Source organism: Drosophila miranda, chromosome XR, assembly GCF_003369915.1.
Source record: "Drosophila miranda strain MSH22 chromosome XR, D.miranda_PacBio2.1, whole genome shotgun sequence".
NCBI lineage: Eukaryota > Metazoa > Arthropoda > Insecta > Diptera > Drosophilidae > Drosophila > Drosophila miranda.
In genome coordinates, this window is record NC_046674.1 from 7,906,912 (window position 1) to 7,921,719 (window position 14,808).

The 14,808-nt window shown below is 51.1% G+C and overlaps 1 protein-coding gene across 7 annotated transcripts in view; it reads right to left on the reverse strand.

Moving 5' to 3' along the window:
• Positions 1-422: 422 nt before the first annotated feature.
• The window catches only part of LOC108152825 (protein TANC2), a 55,153-nt gene continuing 40,767 nt past the window's right edge, over positions 423-14,808 (reverse strand). For 2 of the 7 annotated variants that reach the window (XM_017282418.2, XM_017282419.2), the window contains 4 exons: positions 5,068-5,554; positions 4,630-4,935; positions 1,079-4,407; positions 423-1,011 (listed from right to left, as the gene is read on the reverse strand). In XM_017282418.2, the coding sequence (XP_017137907.1) occupies positions 670-1,011; positions 1,079-4,407; positions 4,630-4,935; positions 5,068-5,554 (4,464 nt within the window). In that variant the 3' untranslated portion in view covers positions 423-669. The remainder of the gene's footprint in view (positions 1,012-1,078; positions 4,408-4,629; positions 4,936-5,067; positions 5,555-14,808) is intronic. The other 5 variants (XM_033387812.1, XM_017282423.2, XM_017282420.2 and 2 more) reach the window with 4 other exon arrangements.

Here is a 14,808-nt window from a genome sequence, read left to right on the forward strand (position 1 = left end):
GCTGATTTCTGTTCGCCTGGTATCTCGGTCTGAAATTTTCTCGTTTTCGGCCATTTTTAGCAGTTGCAAGTTGAGGTTTGTTGTTGTTGTTGTTGTTGTTGTTGTACAGCAGCTAACAACAACTACATGGTGACAAGCCAGTTATGTTTTCTTATTATCTCCGTTATTTGTACGCCGATCGTGGCGTGCGACGGCTTCCTGTGATCGGAAAAATATCCCTGATTGGATGGAGTCCTTATCAAGGATCAAGGATATTTTCGCCAGTCAAAAATATCAGGGCCGATCAGGGCGTCTGTGATCGGAATCCTTGATAGAGTCCTTATTAGGACCCAAACTGATAGTATGCCATCGTCTTGAAATAAATCCACCCCAAAAGATAACACAAAAGGTTTTAATTTTTTTACAATGTAATGTATTGTTACATGCTAATTTTATACCTTACATGCTTTATTTCAATTGTATTTATAAAAAAAAAAATTCGAATTTATTTAATAATTACAGACTAAAAAGATTTTAAAAGACATAATAATTTTAAATTAAAACGTTCAAAGGCAATAAATAGCAAAAAAAAAGATGAGTTAGAGTTAGGCCTAAAGGTAGTTTTAAATTTAGAATCGTGATTAATTCGAATGGGATACCAGGAGTAAAACAATACACAACAATCGACATTTACAAATCGGTGATCTCGTGATGAGATTCATAGATGGCGCAGGCACCGCCGCCGCCGCCGCTGATGCTGCCAACGTGTGGCAGCTTGCCGGAGGCAAAGTGATCCTCGCTGCTGATAGAGATGCGGGTGAGCAGCTCGGTCTGTATGCGCTTCAGCACCTCGACAACTTCACAGAGTACACCGCTCTGGGCGGCCTGCTGCATGGCTTCATTTGCGTCTACCAAAGCCTCGTTCAAGGCCCCCTGTTCCATTCGCGCCTTGGCGCGTGCGTAGTAGCCCTCGTAGCTGTGCGGCTTCTGGGCAATCGCCTGCGTTGCCAAATCTATGGAATCGTCAAGTTCCTGAAACGATCAAAATGGTTAGCATAAGCATTCATATATGGCTAGCTGCAAATGAGGATCGACTAACATTCAATTTGCGCTTGCAGCGCGACAGATTCAGCAGCAGATTGGTGCGCAGTTGGGCAAACACCGCATTCCGCTCCAGCAGCTGTTCCAGACCCGAGATCTTGCGCAGCGCATACTGGTAGCGATGGGCAGCCTCCTGGAATCGATTCTTGCGGTAGAGGACATTGCCGTCCTCGAGCAGCTTGTTCAGCAGCACCACCAGAATCTCCGGTTTGCCCATGGCCATGCTCCAGGTCGTGGGGCCCAGCTTGGCGCCCTTGCGCAGGAACACCTGCACAGCCTGGATGTTACGGCAGGCAATGGCACGGTCCAAAGGACGCATTCCATGCACATCAATGTGCTCCAGATTGCCACCATGGTCCAGCAGATACAACACAAGACCGGCAGCTCCCTGGTAGGCAGCTAGATCCAGCGACGTGCGTCCGTTGTGATCCTCGTGGTGGCGGTTGCAGCCGTGCTCAAGGAGGCATTTGGTCGCCGCCAAGTGCCCGCGCAGACAGGCCCAGCTTAGGGCAGTGAATCCCTCGTGATCCTGCGCTTCCAGAGCAGCTCCGCGCGCCAGCAGCAGTTCCATCAGCTCTAGGTGGCCCTCTTCCGCGGCAATCATCAGCGGCGTCTTGCGGGTCTGGCCCAGCGGCTCGTCCACCAGCGCTCCCCTCTGCAACAGCTGCTCCACCACGCTCCAGTGGCCTTCCTTGACGGCCAGCCATAGGGCCGAGTATCCCTGTCGGTTGCGGGCATCGATCTGAGCGCCACGGGATAACAGGATGCAGACAACGTCCACGCATCCGTGACGAGCGGCAGCCGTGAGGGCCAATTCCCCACTGCTCGGCTCCAGGCCATTGACATCCAGATCGAACTCATTCTCGTTGAGGTCCAGCAGATCCTCGAGGATCTTGCAATGCGACTGGGCGGCAGCCCCGATCAGAGCCTGCTGCAGAGCCACAGACCGACTCACATCCTGGCTATTGGGGCGTGGCGTCCATTCGCAGGCCAGCAGATACTTGACCACACTCAGGTGGCCCATTCGAGCGGCATGCACCAGAGCGCACCTCTGAGTGATGTCCAGCTGGCCGAGGCTGCTGCCAGCGGCCACCAGCGGACGCACCACATCGCAATGGCCGCGCATGGCGGCCAGGATGAGCGGTGTGCAACCCTGGCTGTTGGTCAGGCCCACGTCTGCGCAAAACTCCAGCAGAAGACTCACCATGGGCAGGATGCCCTCGTGTGCTGCAATGCACAGGATCGGAGCCCCACCCATGTAGTCCGTGCGATGATTCGGCGAGGCGCCCGCCAGCAGAACCAGACGGGATACCTTCAGGTTGGGACTGTAGACATTGCGCAGAGCCCCCAGCGCTGCGGATATGTTGTCCGCCGTCCCGGCCAGCCAGTACGATTGCAGATCACGGGGCGAGAGAATGGGCTGGCTGCTTCCCCCGTACAGATGTGCCTTGAGCATGTGGTGGCCTAGCTCCAAGGTCAGCTGCGGTGACAGGGGAGCCTGGAGTCTCGACAGACGGAAGGCGATGGCGGCATGGCCCAGGCGGGCATCGCAGAGGAATTTGCTGGACTCGCCCTCGTCGCGCCGCATCAGCCACTCCCGTAGCGAGCTGTGGAAGAACATGTAGGTGTTGTCCAGACGCTTGATCAGGAAGCCGTCGAGCAGCTTGAAGCGCTGCATGAAGTCCGGCCAGCTGAGTGGCTCCTGGCCATGGCTCAACGCCTCCATGCTGTAGTAGATCTCGTCCAGCGTCAGCGGGTAGAGGGCAGCCAGGCAAACGTTTAGTATGGGCGCCGCCTGGTCGAAGCTGCGCGCGGTGGGAAAGCGCAGGTTGAAGTGCAGCAGGAAGATCTGGGCCAGCGATACGGGCAGCACCTTGTAGCTGGAGGACTTGATCACGAGCTGCCCGCGCGCAATGAGATCCAGGATGAGCTTCGCGTACAGCATCGAGCCGCGACTCAGCGACTGCAGGTGGGACACGAACTTGGTCTGGGCCTGCGCCGGCTGCCCCTGTCCGCCACTCGCTCCCCCGATGTTGTGCTGGATATCCGTGCTGTGGGACAGCCTGGCGCCGATGTAGTCCAGCATGTCCTGCTGTAGCGACTGGCTGCTCGCCCAGCTGTCCAGCGTGAGCTGCGTGTAGCTGGGGGCCTTCACCAGCTCCAGCATCTGGGTGCGCACGGTGGCCACCAGTTTCAGCCATGCCGGGAAGTGGGGCGTGAGCTGCGCCAGGAAGCTGGCAATGGTGTGGCCGTGGTCGGGTCGATGGTACTCCGCCTCGCAGAGTGCGTCCACCAGGATGACGGCCACCTTGGCGGGGATTTTCCCTGCCCGATGAAGCTGCGCGAGGGGTTCCAGGATGGCCAGCTTCATCACCCGCTCCGCATCTGCGATGCACTCGCGCACACTCAGGATCTCCTGCAGATGGGCCTCCGAGAGCAGATAGTCCCGGTAGGCCGTCAGCTGGGGCGCCTGACAGAGCTGGGCGGCCAGAGAGTGGACGAAGTCCGGCACCTGGCACGTGAGATTCGCGTCCGCCTGGCAGAAGTGATAGCCCACCATGTGGGAGGCCAGGCCGCGCATGCGCTCGTTGTGAGCCCCCAGCTGGAGCTGGCTGTATATGCCCTCCGGGTCCTCCTGCATCTGGCGGCGGCCAAAGCACGAGTACTCCACCAGCTGCAGGCAAAAGGCGGTCTTGCCCGTGCCCGGCTGTCCGTTGATGAGCACCACGCGGGTCTCGGTGCCGAGGAGTATGTTCGAGAGCTGCTGCACCAGCCACTGGCGGCCGACGTACGGCGGATCTGGCTCCTGCAGTGGCACCTCAAAGAAGAGCGGCTTCAGGGCCAGCTTCACAGCCGCCAGCGTTGAGCCCGCCACTCGATTGCTTCCCGCAGAGGAGGCCTGCTGGCTGGATCGCGTCGAGCGTCGGGTGGCTCCCTTGCGGGACTTGCCCGGCAACGGCAGCGCCTCGTACACATGCAGCATGGAGCATCCGACCTTGAACTTGCTGGACAGGCTCAGGGTGTCGTCCTTGGCCAGGTGGCTGGTGGCCACCGACAGCTGGCTGCCGCTGAGCAGCCCTGAGCAGCCGCCACTGGCCAGCGTCTGTTCGGGGCTGATGTTCTGGGAGGAGCTGCTCGTGGTGGTGCTGCTGGCGGCACCCACTCCGCTGCTGCTGGTGGTGCTCGTCGAGTGGGGCGACGGATCGCTGCTGCTGGAGTTTCCATTGCAGTTGTCGTTTAGCAGCAGGCCCAGGCGGGCATGCAGCTGGTCCTTCTGCAGCTTCTCGTTCAGAAACGAGGAGTGATGGTCCAAGGCATCGCCGCCACCTGTGAACCGAGAGGAACCGAGTGTTAGGGCAGGCATTTTAAAGGTTTAATAACATGCAAAACAATTAACAAACATCTAACAATGTTCTAGGGTTCAAATCATGCAAATCGAAGGACTATATGGGGTTAACGGCTATCAGAGGATCAATCAGTGAGTGGCGTGGTGCAAAAACACATGCAAAACATCTGGAAGAACTGGAGTATGGAGGTTGGGGGTATTGCCTGCTAGTTGATTGAGTCCCGCCTCGCTCGAGTTGGACGAGTTGACGCTCCAGAGGGACTTGATCTTGCCGAAGACCAGCGAGGACAGATGCCCCGCGTAGACGGAGGTGCCAGCCAGGCTGAGTCGATTCAGGCGATTCTCGCTGTTGGCCGAGGTCGAGGTCTTCAGGTTGTTGCTGCTGACGCTCTTGCGGCGTCTCCGGGTCACCGCCGAGTCCGAGCAGGTGGAGGTGTTCAGGGCGTTCGATTCCTTGCCTCTGGTTTGGTCATGATGATGATGATGATGATGATGGTGATGGTGATGATCTGGACAACGATGGTGGTTGGATGAAGGTGCTGGGTGAATGTTTGGCTTTCTTTTTGGTTTTTGCTTTTGTGGGGGACTTTGGAGGGAACCTAACCCCAGCTGAACCCGGTCTGAGCCCAGTCTAAACTTACCGCCGGTTAGTATCGAGGCCGTGTCAATGGGACAGCCCCCGTTGGAGGCTGTGCGTCGGTGGCCCCCGCCTACACCACCGCCACCGCCGCCGCCACCACCTCCTCCTCCTCCTGTGAGGGCGCTCCGCAGATTCTTGTGGTTGAAGAACCGCCTACGCGTCGGCGGTGTAGCAAAAGCCGGTGGTGCCGCATTCAGTTCGCTGTACGCCGCCGCATGGATGTTGTGGCTCAGGCTGCTGCTGCGGCTGTGGTTGTGGTTGTGGCTGTGGATGATGTTGCTCTGCTTGCCGCCTGCCCCTGCCCCTGCCCCAGTCGCAGACCCAGCCCCAGCCGGCCCATTGTGGTTGTGCACATCCACGGTGACGGTTTGTGTGGTGCCAGCCACGAATCCATTGCCGTTTGTCGATGCTGCAGCGGAGGCCCGCGGCAGTTTGCCATTGCTCGCATAGCGATGGAAGTCCGGCGACTGCGACTCCTGGCGATGCTGCTGCAAGTGAGAATAGAGTGGAGCATTAGAGCTTTATCAATGATGAAAGTCTTTTGGGGATTCGACATGCTTCGTCAGCCGAGCCTCGTGGGGGAAAGGAAAGGCGTTGCACATCGATTGGTGCCATATACGAGTGCGCCACAGGGAGCGGAGCCGCGAAGAAAGCCATCGAATGGCCCAGAGATTCATCTGGACTCCTTCTAGCTCCTAATCAGCCAAGCCCACCCTCCAGCCGCAGCCCCAGCTCCAGCCCCGGCCCCAGCCCTATCCCAAAGGCTGTTGTCTGGCTTATCTAAAGTCCACGTCCATGTCCAAGTCCACGTCCACACCTTGTCCTCGGAGCAGCAGACATAATCATCACTCAAACAATCGGGCGGGACCTTATCAGACACATGTCTGGCGACTCTGCGTTGGCTGCAGAGTCCTCTGGACGGGACCCAGACTAAACTGAAACCAATTCACAATTCATTCTCGTGCGGACCACAAACTGCCTTCTGAGCAGGCAGGGTCTTAGTCATCGTCTAGTCCCCCTCGTCGCCTGCCTCCTTGGGATTTCGGTGGGGGTTTCGTCTTAATGAACTGCAAATCATTTTGCGGCTGTGTCTGCGTTGGTTTTCCTGTTTCTGCTTTTCTTTTTTTTCTCATATTTTTTAGGTAGGCCGAGACCGAGACTGGACACAAAACGTGAGTGCTAGAGCCCAGAACCCAAGTCAGAACCCGTTCCGTGCTGTTCCACTGAGTTCTGTGTGGGATAATAAGATGAAATTGGTTTGCTCCGCCAGACAGAGTCCATTAATTGACAGGCAGGAGGCAGGAGGCAACAGGCAACAGGCAACAGGCGTGTGGTGTGTGGAGGTAGATGGCAGGTGGTGGGACCCAAAGTCCTCTTCTCCTTTGGAGACTGGACTTTGGAGCGAAATTATGGAGGGACTGTTATGGAATTAATTGAATGGCAAAGAATACCCAGGGAAATAAACAGTTTCGAAGGCTTTGATTTTCGATTAGATGTCTGCAAGAGCTGCTAAAATTATGGCAGATTGTCAGGAGGAGCATCTCTGGCATATCAGAAAAGCCTCCAGCGGATGTCGCCACACTTCGCCCACTTCCGCTGAGGATGTGCTAGTCGGTCGTCTGCCCACAGACTGCTGTCACAGACATCCCACCACCAGTCCGGTCTGCCTCCAGTCTCTGGATCTGGATCTGGATCTGGACCTGCTCGAGTCTGATGGCTGATGTCTGATGTCTGAGTCGTGATGAACTCCCTGGAGGAGTCATTGTCGCTGGCTTGAATCGCAGAGATCAGCTTTGGGAATGCCGAGTGGAGTCAATCTCCTTTCTATCCGTCAATGGATCAATGAAGTTGATCTGTGGCTGCAGTTCCGCCTCTACTTGGTCGTAATTAAGCAGCGGTTCGCTTTGGTCCATTTCGTTGCGCTTCACCTTGCCTCACCTCGAGACCCAACCCACCCAAGCCCCACCTGGCCCATCCACACACACACACACACGTGCGCATGCATATGCCGCACATAACATTCATGGGAGAAAGAAAGGCTTTCTTTAAACTAGTTCGGAGTCTGGGGCGGCGTCGCCTGGGGTGTCTCTGGCTCTGGGTCTGGCTCTGGCTCTCTTATCGCTCCGTCCGACGTTGCGCCGCTGCGGCAGGCATCCCGCGGTGGCGTTTTAATTGGCCCCATCTCTTTGATTAAGTTGTAGCGCGGCCACACGAGCTACGCTACGCTTTGGAAAATAATTAACAAATTATGCCTGGCCATAGACGGGCATGGAAAATTTTCAAATTGAAAAACAACAACAACAACAACAGCATCTCGAAAGGTGATTTTCACTTTTCCCATTCGGCAATTCAATAAAGTTTGCACCGCTGGATGGTGGACGGTGGATGGAGGTGATTGGATGAGACATTGATCTCCCTGCCAGCGGAAATCCCCGAAAAGAAGATTATGAGTTTTATAGGATCCCACACGAATAGATGATGGCTCAAGGAACCGTTGAACTGCTTGAGAATCCTATTAGCTAAGGTCTCCCCCTTCCTAGGTTCGACAACGTTTAGATGGGAAAAAAATCAACCTAATTTAGTTGAATTTTTCATTTAATTTATAGCAAATTATAATCGTGAGAACACACCAAAAACAACATTATAAATTGTCAAATGTTTAGCTGAACTTTAACCGCACCCCCGGCAAGCAAATGAGCGGAGAACCAACCAACCAATTGACCGACTCTTTAGAGTCTAGTGGAAAAAAGTATCTGCACAGAGAACCGGATCGGATTGGATTGGATTTTGGATTGGCTTGGACCCCAAGGGGAGTCGTCGTCGTCGGCGCATTGAGGCGCAGGTGTAATAAAGCCAGCTGCCACAGACAGAGCCCAAACGGGCCAAGCATCGTAATTGTAATATGACAAACCCGCATTAATTTGCTCGCCAGAGAAACAAAAAAACGGCAGAAACCTCAGATACTTCAGAAACCGAAACCGAAACCAAAGTCGGGCTTTGGTCCATGAGGCAGACTCCGGCAGGAGTCTCGGGCAATGCAATTACAGCAGCAGCAGCGGCATTTAATGACCGAGTCCGGCAAGCTGCCAACAAGATTAATGGTTCATTCAAGAATTCGATTTTCGACCACAACCAGACTACCTCGTATCAAAAGTTTTTTGTTTTTTTGTTTTTTGGCGGGTTTTTCTCTGTTTAAAAAAAGAGACAAAAAAATGCATCTCATGTTTAGCTGCGGGGCGTTGCAAGAACAACTACAAGTACTACGTTACGTACAACCGCGTCACAGATCTCTCGACGGTCCCAGACATTGTGACACCAGCAGCAGCTCCGTTCCGTTCCGATCCGAGCCCAAGCTGGTAGGCAACTTGTTTTGGCCATTATTTTCATTAGGGTGTGGGCCCAGCCAAGCAGCCAAGCAGGCAAGCAGGCAGGCAGGCAGGCAAGCAGCCAACTGGCAGGCCAGGCAGCCAGACTGGCAAAATAAAATGATATTTCAACAAGCGTTGCTTGTGTTGAAAAATAATTGTATAAATGTCATAAAATAAACCACACAAGCTCAGCGGAGGGTCAGGTCACTGAGGGGCAGGGGGCTGTGGGGGAAATCACTTGCCCGAAAATCATTTACCACAAAAGTGATAGAAAATTGATTTGATTTTGGTTGAGATTAGCTTTTCGAATGGACTCTTGGGTAGGTAAAATATTGATATACTAGATTGATCACTACGATTTAGCCACTCTATTCAGTTGATATTTGAACCATAAAGACGTACTGCAGTCCGCACTGCAGCTCAAAGATGATCTCTAGATGGTTTCCTGCATCTCCTACCAATACCCCACTCCACTGAAGCCATAACAAACCTTGAGTTTGGTTATTCCATCCAAATGGAACAAGAAAAATGTCTGTGATCACGAACCGCTCGAGAACCAAGCTGCGGCTCTGTTCGAGTATCATTTAGTGGCGGAATCATTAGCAAATCACATTCAGAAAATGTGTATTTTGTGGCATTTGGAAAATCGCCTGCAAATCGCCCACTTTGCATCCAATGCAAATCGTCGCTCTGGTTGGCGTTGGGCCCAAAATCTTGGAGCCTCCAGTCCCCAGCACTGTTTCACTGGCGTTGTGCGAGTATCTCTCGTATCTCTGGTTAATGTATGCGCACTCAGCTCTAAGCTCTCAGATCGGTTCGAGTGTCAGTTAACGATTGCCTAATTTTAGCGGCTGGCATTATTAAAACATATTTCTTGTATTGTGATCATGGCAGAATGTTGGCCAAGTGGCAGTCCCAGGACTGGGGCTTGAGAGTGGAGCAATATTTGTGGGAAGTTCTTCAAATGCATAACTATTAAATAGACCTTCCGCAAGAGGGAAAACTTTCGCCCCAGAGCGGGGAACGATAAACAAAGGCGCTCTCTCCCCGCATCCCACAAAAACTAATCAGTTGAATAAACAAATCGACGAAGAAAAATGGAAAATGTAGTAAATCAGTGGCAAGATAGAGCTGTCGACGGGGAAACATTCCGACAATTGCAACCGAATTGAGTGAGAAATTACTGGACGGACTGCAGCTCGGATCGGATCGGATCGGCGCAGATCGGCGCGGTTCGGTTCGGTTCGGTTCCAACATGCTCATAATTAATTGACAAGCTGGGAATTTGGCTTTCAAATATAAATCAATATTGGGGACAGCCAGCCGGGCAGACAGGCAGACGGCAGGGAAAATGCCGTGTGCGGTGGCAGTGCAGTGCCTGCTGAGCGGTGCTGGTGCGGTGAGAAAAATTAATGCATTTACTTAACGATCGATAAATTGAGTTAAAAAGCCGCTCGACGACAACCGAATTGCGCAAAAATATTATGACCATCGCCATGTGGCATATATCATCAAAGGCGGCCCCCTCGGACTCTCTGAATCCGACTGGGCCGAGATACGAGTACGACTAATCCAACAGCAAGATCAAGCAGCGACCGAGCCGAACAAGACCTGAGAAATTGTTTTTCAACATGCAAATGCCGTGCGATTTATTTGAGGAAGCGGCTCGCATGCCAAACCAACACAAAAAACACAGGCAGAAAAACTCCCAGCGATATACGTACTCGTAGATGAGCAGAGTAAGTGGGAGATACTGCCACGAGTGGTGTGAGATATAGATAGATGGCTGCAGAGACGGCCGCTTGCACCGGGTGAAATGGGTGAGAAAAGATATACAAATATGCAATGCGAAATGAAGTTGTTATTTGTTTGGGGTCTGGCTCATTTATTTATGGCATTTGGAAAGTTGACAATCTTTTTGCTATCTGCCATCTGACCTATCGCAGCCTCGGGCAACCAACTACTTCATCAGAGCCGACACAACATCAGCTACGACAGCTGCATGGTAGCTACTGTTTTTTAAATGAGCCCAGTCCGAGTCCAAGCGCAATTGCAGTTGCAAATCGATTATTCCCATCACAGCTTTCACACAGACACGGCTCACGTACAGAAGCTTTCACACAGACGCACAGGCAGAAGCTTCTCGACTGATGCTCGAGTTCCGAAGCTTTCTAAAGCTCACCAATACTATAGCATATCTCATCTTCCCACAGTGCATTCTGACGGTTTCTGGAGGTGCCAAACTCATTATTACGGGGCATGCAGCCGCGCCATGACTTTCCACAAGAGAGCCCATAAAAAATATAACTACTATGTGAAAGAAAGCCCCCAAATCATAAAGTAAATAAGCCAAAGACCCAAGAAGTTCACATAAAAGCACATAAAAGATCTTGTGCGTGCCTGGGAGCCTGGGTGCCTCAGCGTTAATCAACGAACATTTTTGGTTGAGTAATACCACAATTGTACTCGTACTCGTACTCGTCGATTGGTCAGTACAGTGCAGAGGGAGGAACAGCTGAATTTATTTAATTAAGTTAAGGTTCAGTTTAGAGTTTAGAGGTGCCCTCGGCTGAGGATTGATTGGGAACAGTCATAAAGGTGCCTTCACATCGCACGATAACGAGTACGAGTGCGAGTATATGCCATGGGGCGTCTTCGAGCGCGGTCAGTTATTGATTTCTGAGAAAGTGAAATGCATTTTTGGAGTCCGCCAGCACCGCAGCTAACGTAACCAGAACAAGTTGGGCATTAAATGCATTGCACTTGCCCCATGCCATGCCCAGTCTGTGGCAGCTTTCTAACGCCGATTACCCGTTCCTGATCCCTCTCAGATCGGTCATTTATAGCCCTCGCTGGACTGCTCTCGAGAGTGTGAAACGTGCTCGGCATGCCAAATGGTAATGGTAATCGTACTGGCCGTGCACATGCAAATGCAAATGTAAATGGACTGGGCATTACGGTAAACATGAGCATCCATCCCCATCCCAACCCATCCGTCCATCCATCCAGCCATCCACCTCCCATCCATCCACTCATGACCGAGCGCGTCGGGGCGGCGTTTAAGTACTTCACTTGAGCACGGCTTAGTTGAGCGTAAATAATCCCAAGATGCTCGACGGGGAGCGGCAGAGCGAGTGGCTTCTTCTGCCTCCCTGAATGGGGGTCATGTGGAGCAGAGCATTTGGCCTCAGAAAAGGTGACTACGAGGCAGAGAGGAGTGGAAGAATGTAACCCCAATGATCACTAAAGGTGACGGAGCAGGGCAATGGGTACAATGGGATCATTAAGTTACAGTGATTCTTTCCATATAATAAATATAGGTTAAGAAGAGGTAGGATCTACATACTCCTAGATATACCCACCAGTAGGACTTAGCCTAAAGGTACGGTGAGTACCTCTTACGTCTGCCAGTCGTCGACTTTCCTCCCATTGATGTTTTCCTCCGGCTGCAATTATGCAACAAATCAAAACACCTTACCCAATCGAAGCAATCGAGAAATTGGTTAATTAGCACCATTTTAAATAAATAAACCACCGCCGAGCACTTCACTTCGGATTCGACACCTTTCCGGGGCCGGAAACTTGGCCTCAACCCTTCAAGTCTTTGTTTGCTTTTGGCCGCGAAGCTTAGAAAGTGAAAACGTCGACGATCAATCCAAATTATAATGGGCCCAGAGCCAGGCCGAAGCCCAGGCCAAAGCCAAAGCCAAAGCTGGAACCTTAATTACAGTTCGTGGCTTTTGGGCTTCTGTAAACAATTATAATTTATTTTCTTTTTGTTGGTGCTGCTAATGTGGCAAATTGTGGAATATTATTCAAACAATTAGAGCAGACTTTGGAGATTTACTTTCACGTGAGCAGTGGGAATGAAGGCTTACAATATTCTATGTTTCCAACGAGGAGAAAATGCTTCAGCAGCTCTGGATACGAGGGTTTGATCTGTAGATATTATAATTTGCATATTTTCCCCCGATCTTCTCGGTTGTTTCCTCCCAAAGTGTCTGCATGGCTTATATCATTTTCTGCACCCTTTTTCGCCTCTGCTGGCCTGGCCTGGTCATTCAACCAGATGGCAGATGGCAGAAGTCAAATTAATTTCAGTCAAAACGCGGGCCCTGCCCTGGCAAGAGGTGTGTTTTATCTGCTTTCTTCGGTCTTTCTTCGCCCAGCTTAATGATTAATTTGGATACACATACAAAACATATGCTCGGATGTATCTCTCTTTTTTTGCATCCATTCGACAATGTATCTCATATTTCTGCTGACAAGCGAACCCATGTCCCGGCAGGCCCTCTCAGAAAGTAACTTTCTTTTCATTTATCATTGGCGGGACAGCAGCCAAGAGCCAAGAGCTAAGAGCCGAGAGATTTACCTTTTGTTTTAATCTTTAATTGCATTTCTTGGCAGGCCTTAATTTACTTGTTGCCAAATTGAAATTTGGGCCAATAAAGATAAGCCGTGTGCAATATTTTTGTGGCTTGGAAGTGGACTTGGATGTGGGCAGTGGGGCTTATGTTATGTTATTCTGATTTTAATTGCAAGTAAGCCGAAGCCAAAGCTGAAGTTAATTTGATGGGTGGGTGGGGGTGTGTTTATGATATGGGCATGGATTGGATTTTTATCAAAATTGGTTCATAAATTAATATTTGCCATTAATTGAAAAAGCCAGAAATTGTAGACGGAAGGCTGGCTTGTATTTGATGGATTTTTTAGCTGAATATTCATGGAATATTCACGTCGAATACTGATGCTTGACACGCACAAGCGCAGAAGCGGGAAACAACATATATGGCCTGTGCATGAGGGGGCTCCAGAATTCAAAAAGCCCCTCCGTAGATGCATAGATCACAATACACAGCGAGGGAAAAGTTTACTTCATACCGCCATTCGTTGCACTTGACCCCCTTGCCACTTCTAAGTGGCGCATCCATTCATGCCCCACCCCGCCCTCTGCTCTGTCTGGAGCCCAACACATAAATGTCAAAGGGGCGGGCCACCTGAACATAGTTTGCGGCATTTAATAAACAATTTTCCAGCAATTTAAGTTTATTAGCGACCCATAACTAACTCGAAAAACGTCAGCCTTTTGGCTCATTTGCATATTGCATTCTCAAGTAGTCGAGCGCTTAAAAAACATACTAAATCTGAGAGATATTTAGGTAGTCGTGTGCACAGTGTCTTTCAGTGGCTCAACTTGGGGGCAATTAGCGACAGTTCGAGGTGGCCTTTCCAGGGGCCTCGGCCGTCGGGGCACAGCCTTCCAAAGTGGAAAGAGAACTCTACTCTTTCAGAGTTAATTAGAGTTCTGTTCTCTTCTGATTCTCGGCCACAGAGAATATTGATAGATTGCCAGTTGCCGTGTTAATTAGAGGGCCTTTTGTAAGGCGCCACCTGATGGCCCGAGGTGTCAGAGCGCGGACTGTTTTGTTGCAATCGAACACGGAGTCGGCGTCGGCATCGGCGGCTAGTTGGACAGCGGATTATGATAGTAAATGATATGCCGGCCATGTGCATTTACGCCTGATTGCAGTTATTGTTATGGCCTGGCCAATTAAGCCAATGATTGTTAAGTGAGCGAAAGTCGATGTGGATATGCGGTGTACGGTTTACGGTTTACGGTACACGGTATCAATGCCTCTCTAATATACTCGTGGGCTAAGATCGTTCCTGGCCAAGGAGTGTCGCTTTGGCTGAACGATTATGTACCTTGCATTCCACTTCCTGTGTCGGACACACCTTCGCCTTGTGGCAGCCCATGAATATTCCACAAACACCTCGCTAAATCACGGCCAATCGAAAGCCTAATGAATAATTGCACAGCGGGCAGCAGAAAACACACAGAGAGGGGGCTCTCGTCTCACAATCGGAATCGGTTCGGAATGGAAGATCCAGTGCCCAGAGACAGGTGTCACACATAAATCTCTTGCGAAATCAGAGGCAGAGGCAGGGGGCAGAGGCAGGGGGCACAGGCACAAGCAGAGCTAATGATACACGGCAACTGCCACACATTCAATCGAATACCAATTACAATGTTTGACATTCCGCAGAGTCAAAGATATATCCACAAAGGTGCGCGCTGCTCCATTTGATTGATTGCCTGGCGGTTGTATTTTCGATTTAGTGGCTTGCATTTTTTTTTTGTCGTCTTTTACTAATCATTAATACGTGATGCTATCGAAATTGTGGATAATTAACGCCATATTTGTTGCCAGCAATGGACAATTAGACGAGGCACAGACCAAAACATGCCAAAACTAAACGAAAAAAGAGCCAAAAAGCCATACAAAAATAAATTGCATGCGCGATAAAAATCGCATTCGCGTTTGCGTTTGCGTTTGCGTTCGCGTTTTTCCTAATGGCTGAAAAACGCGCTT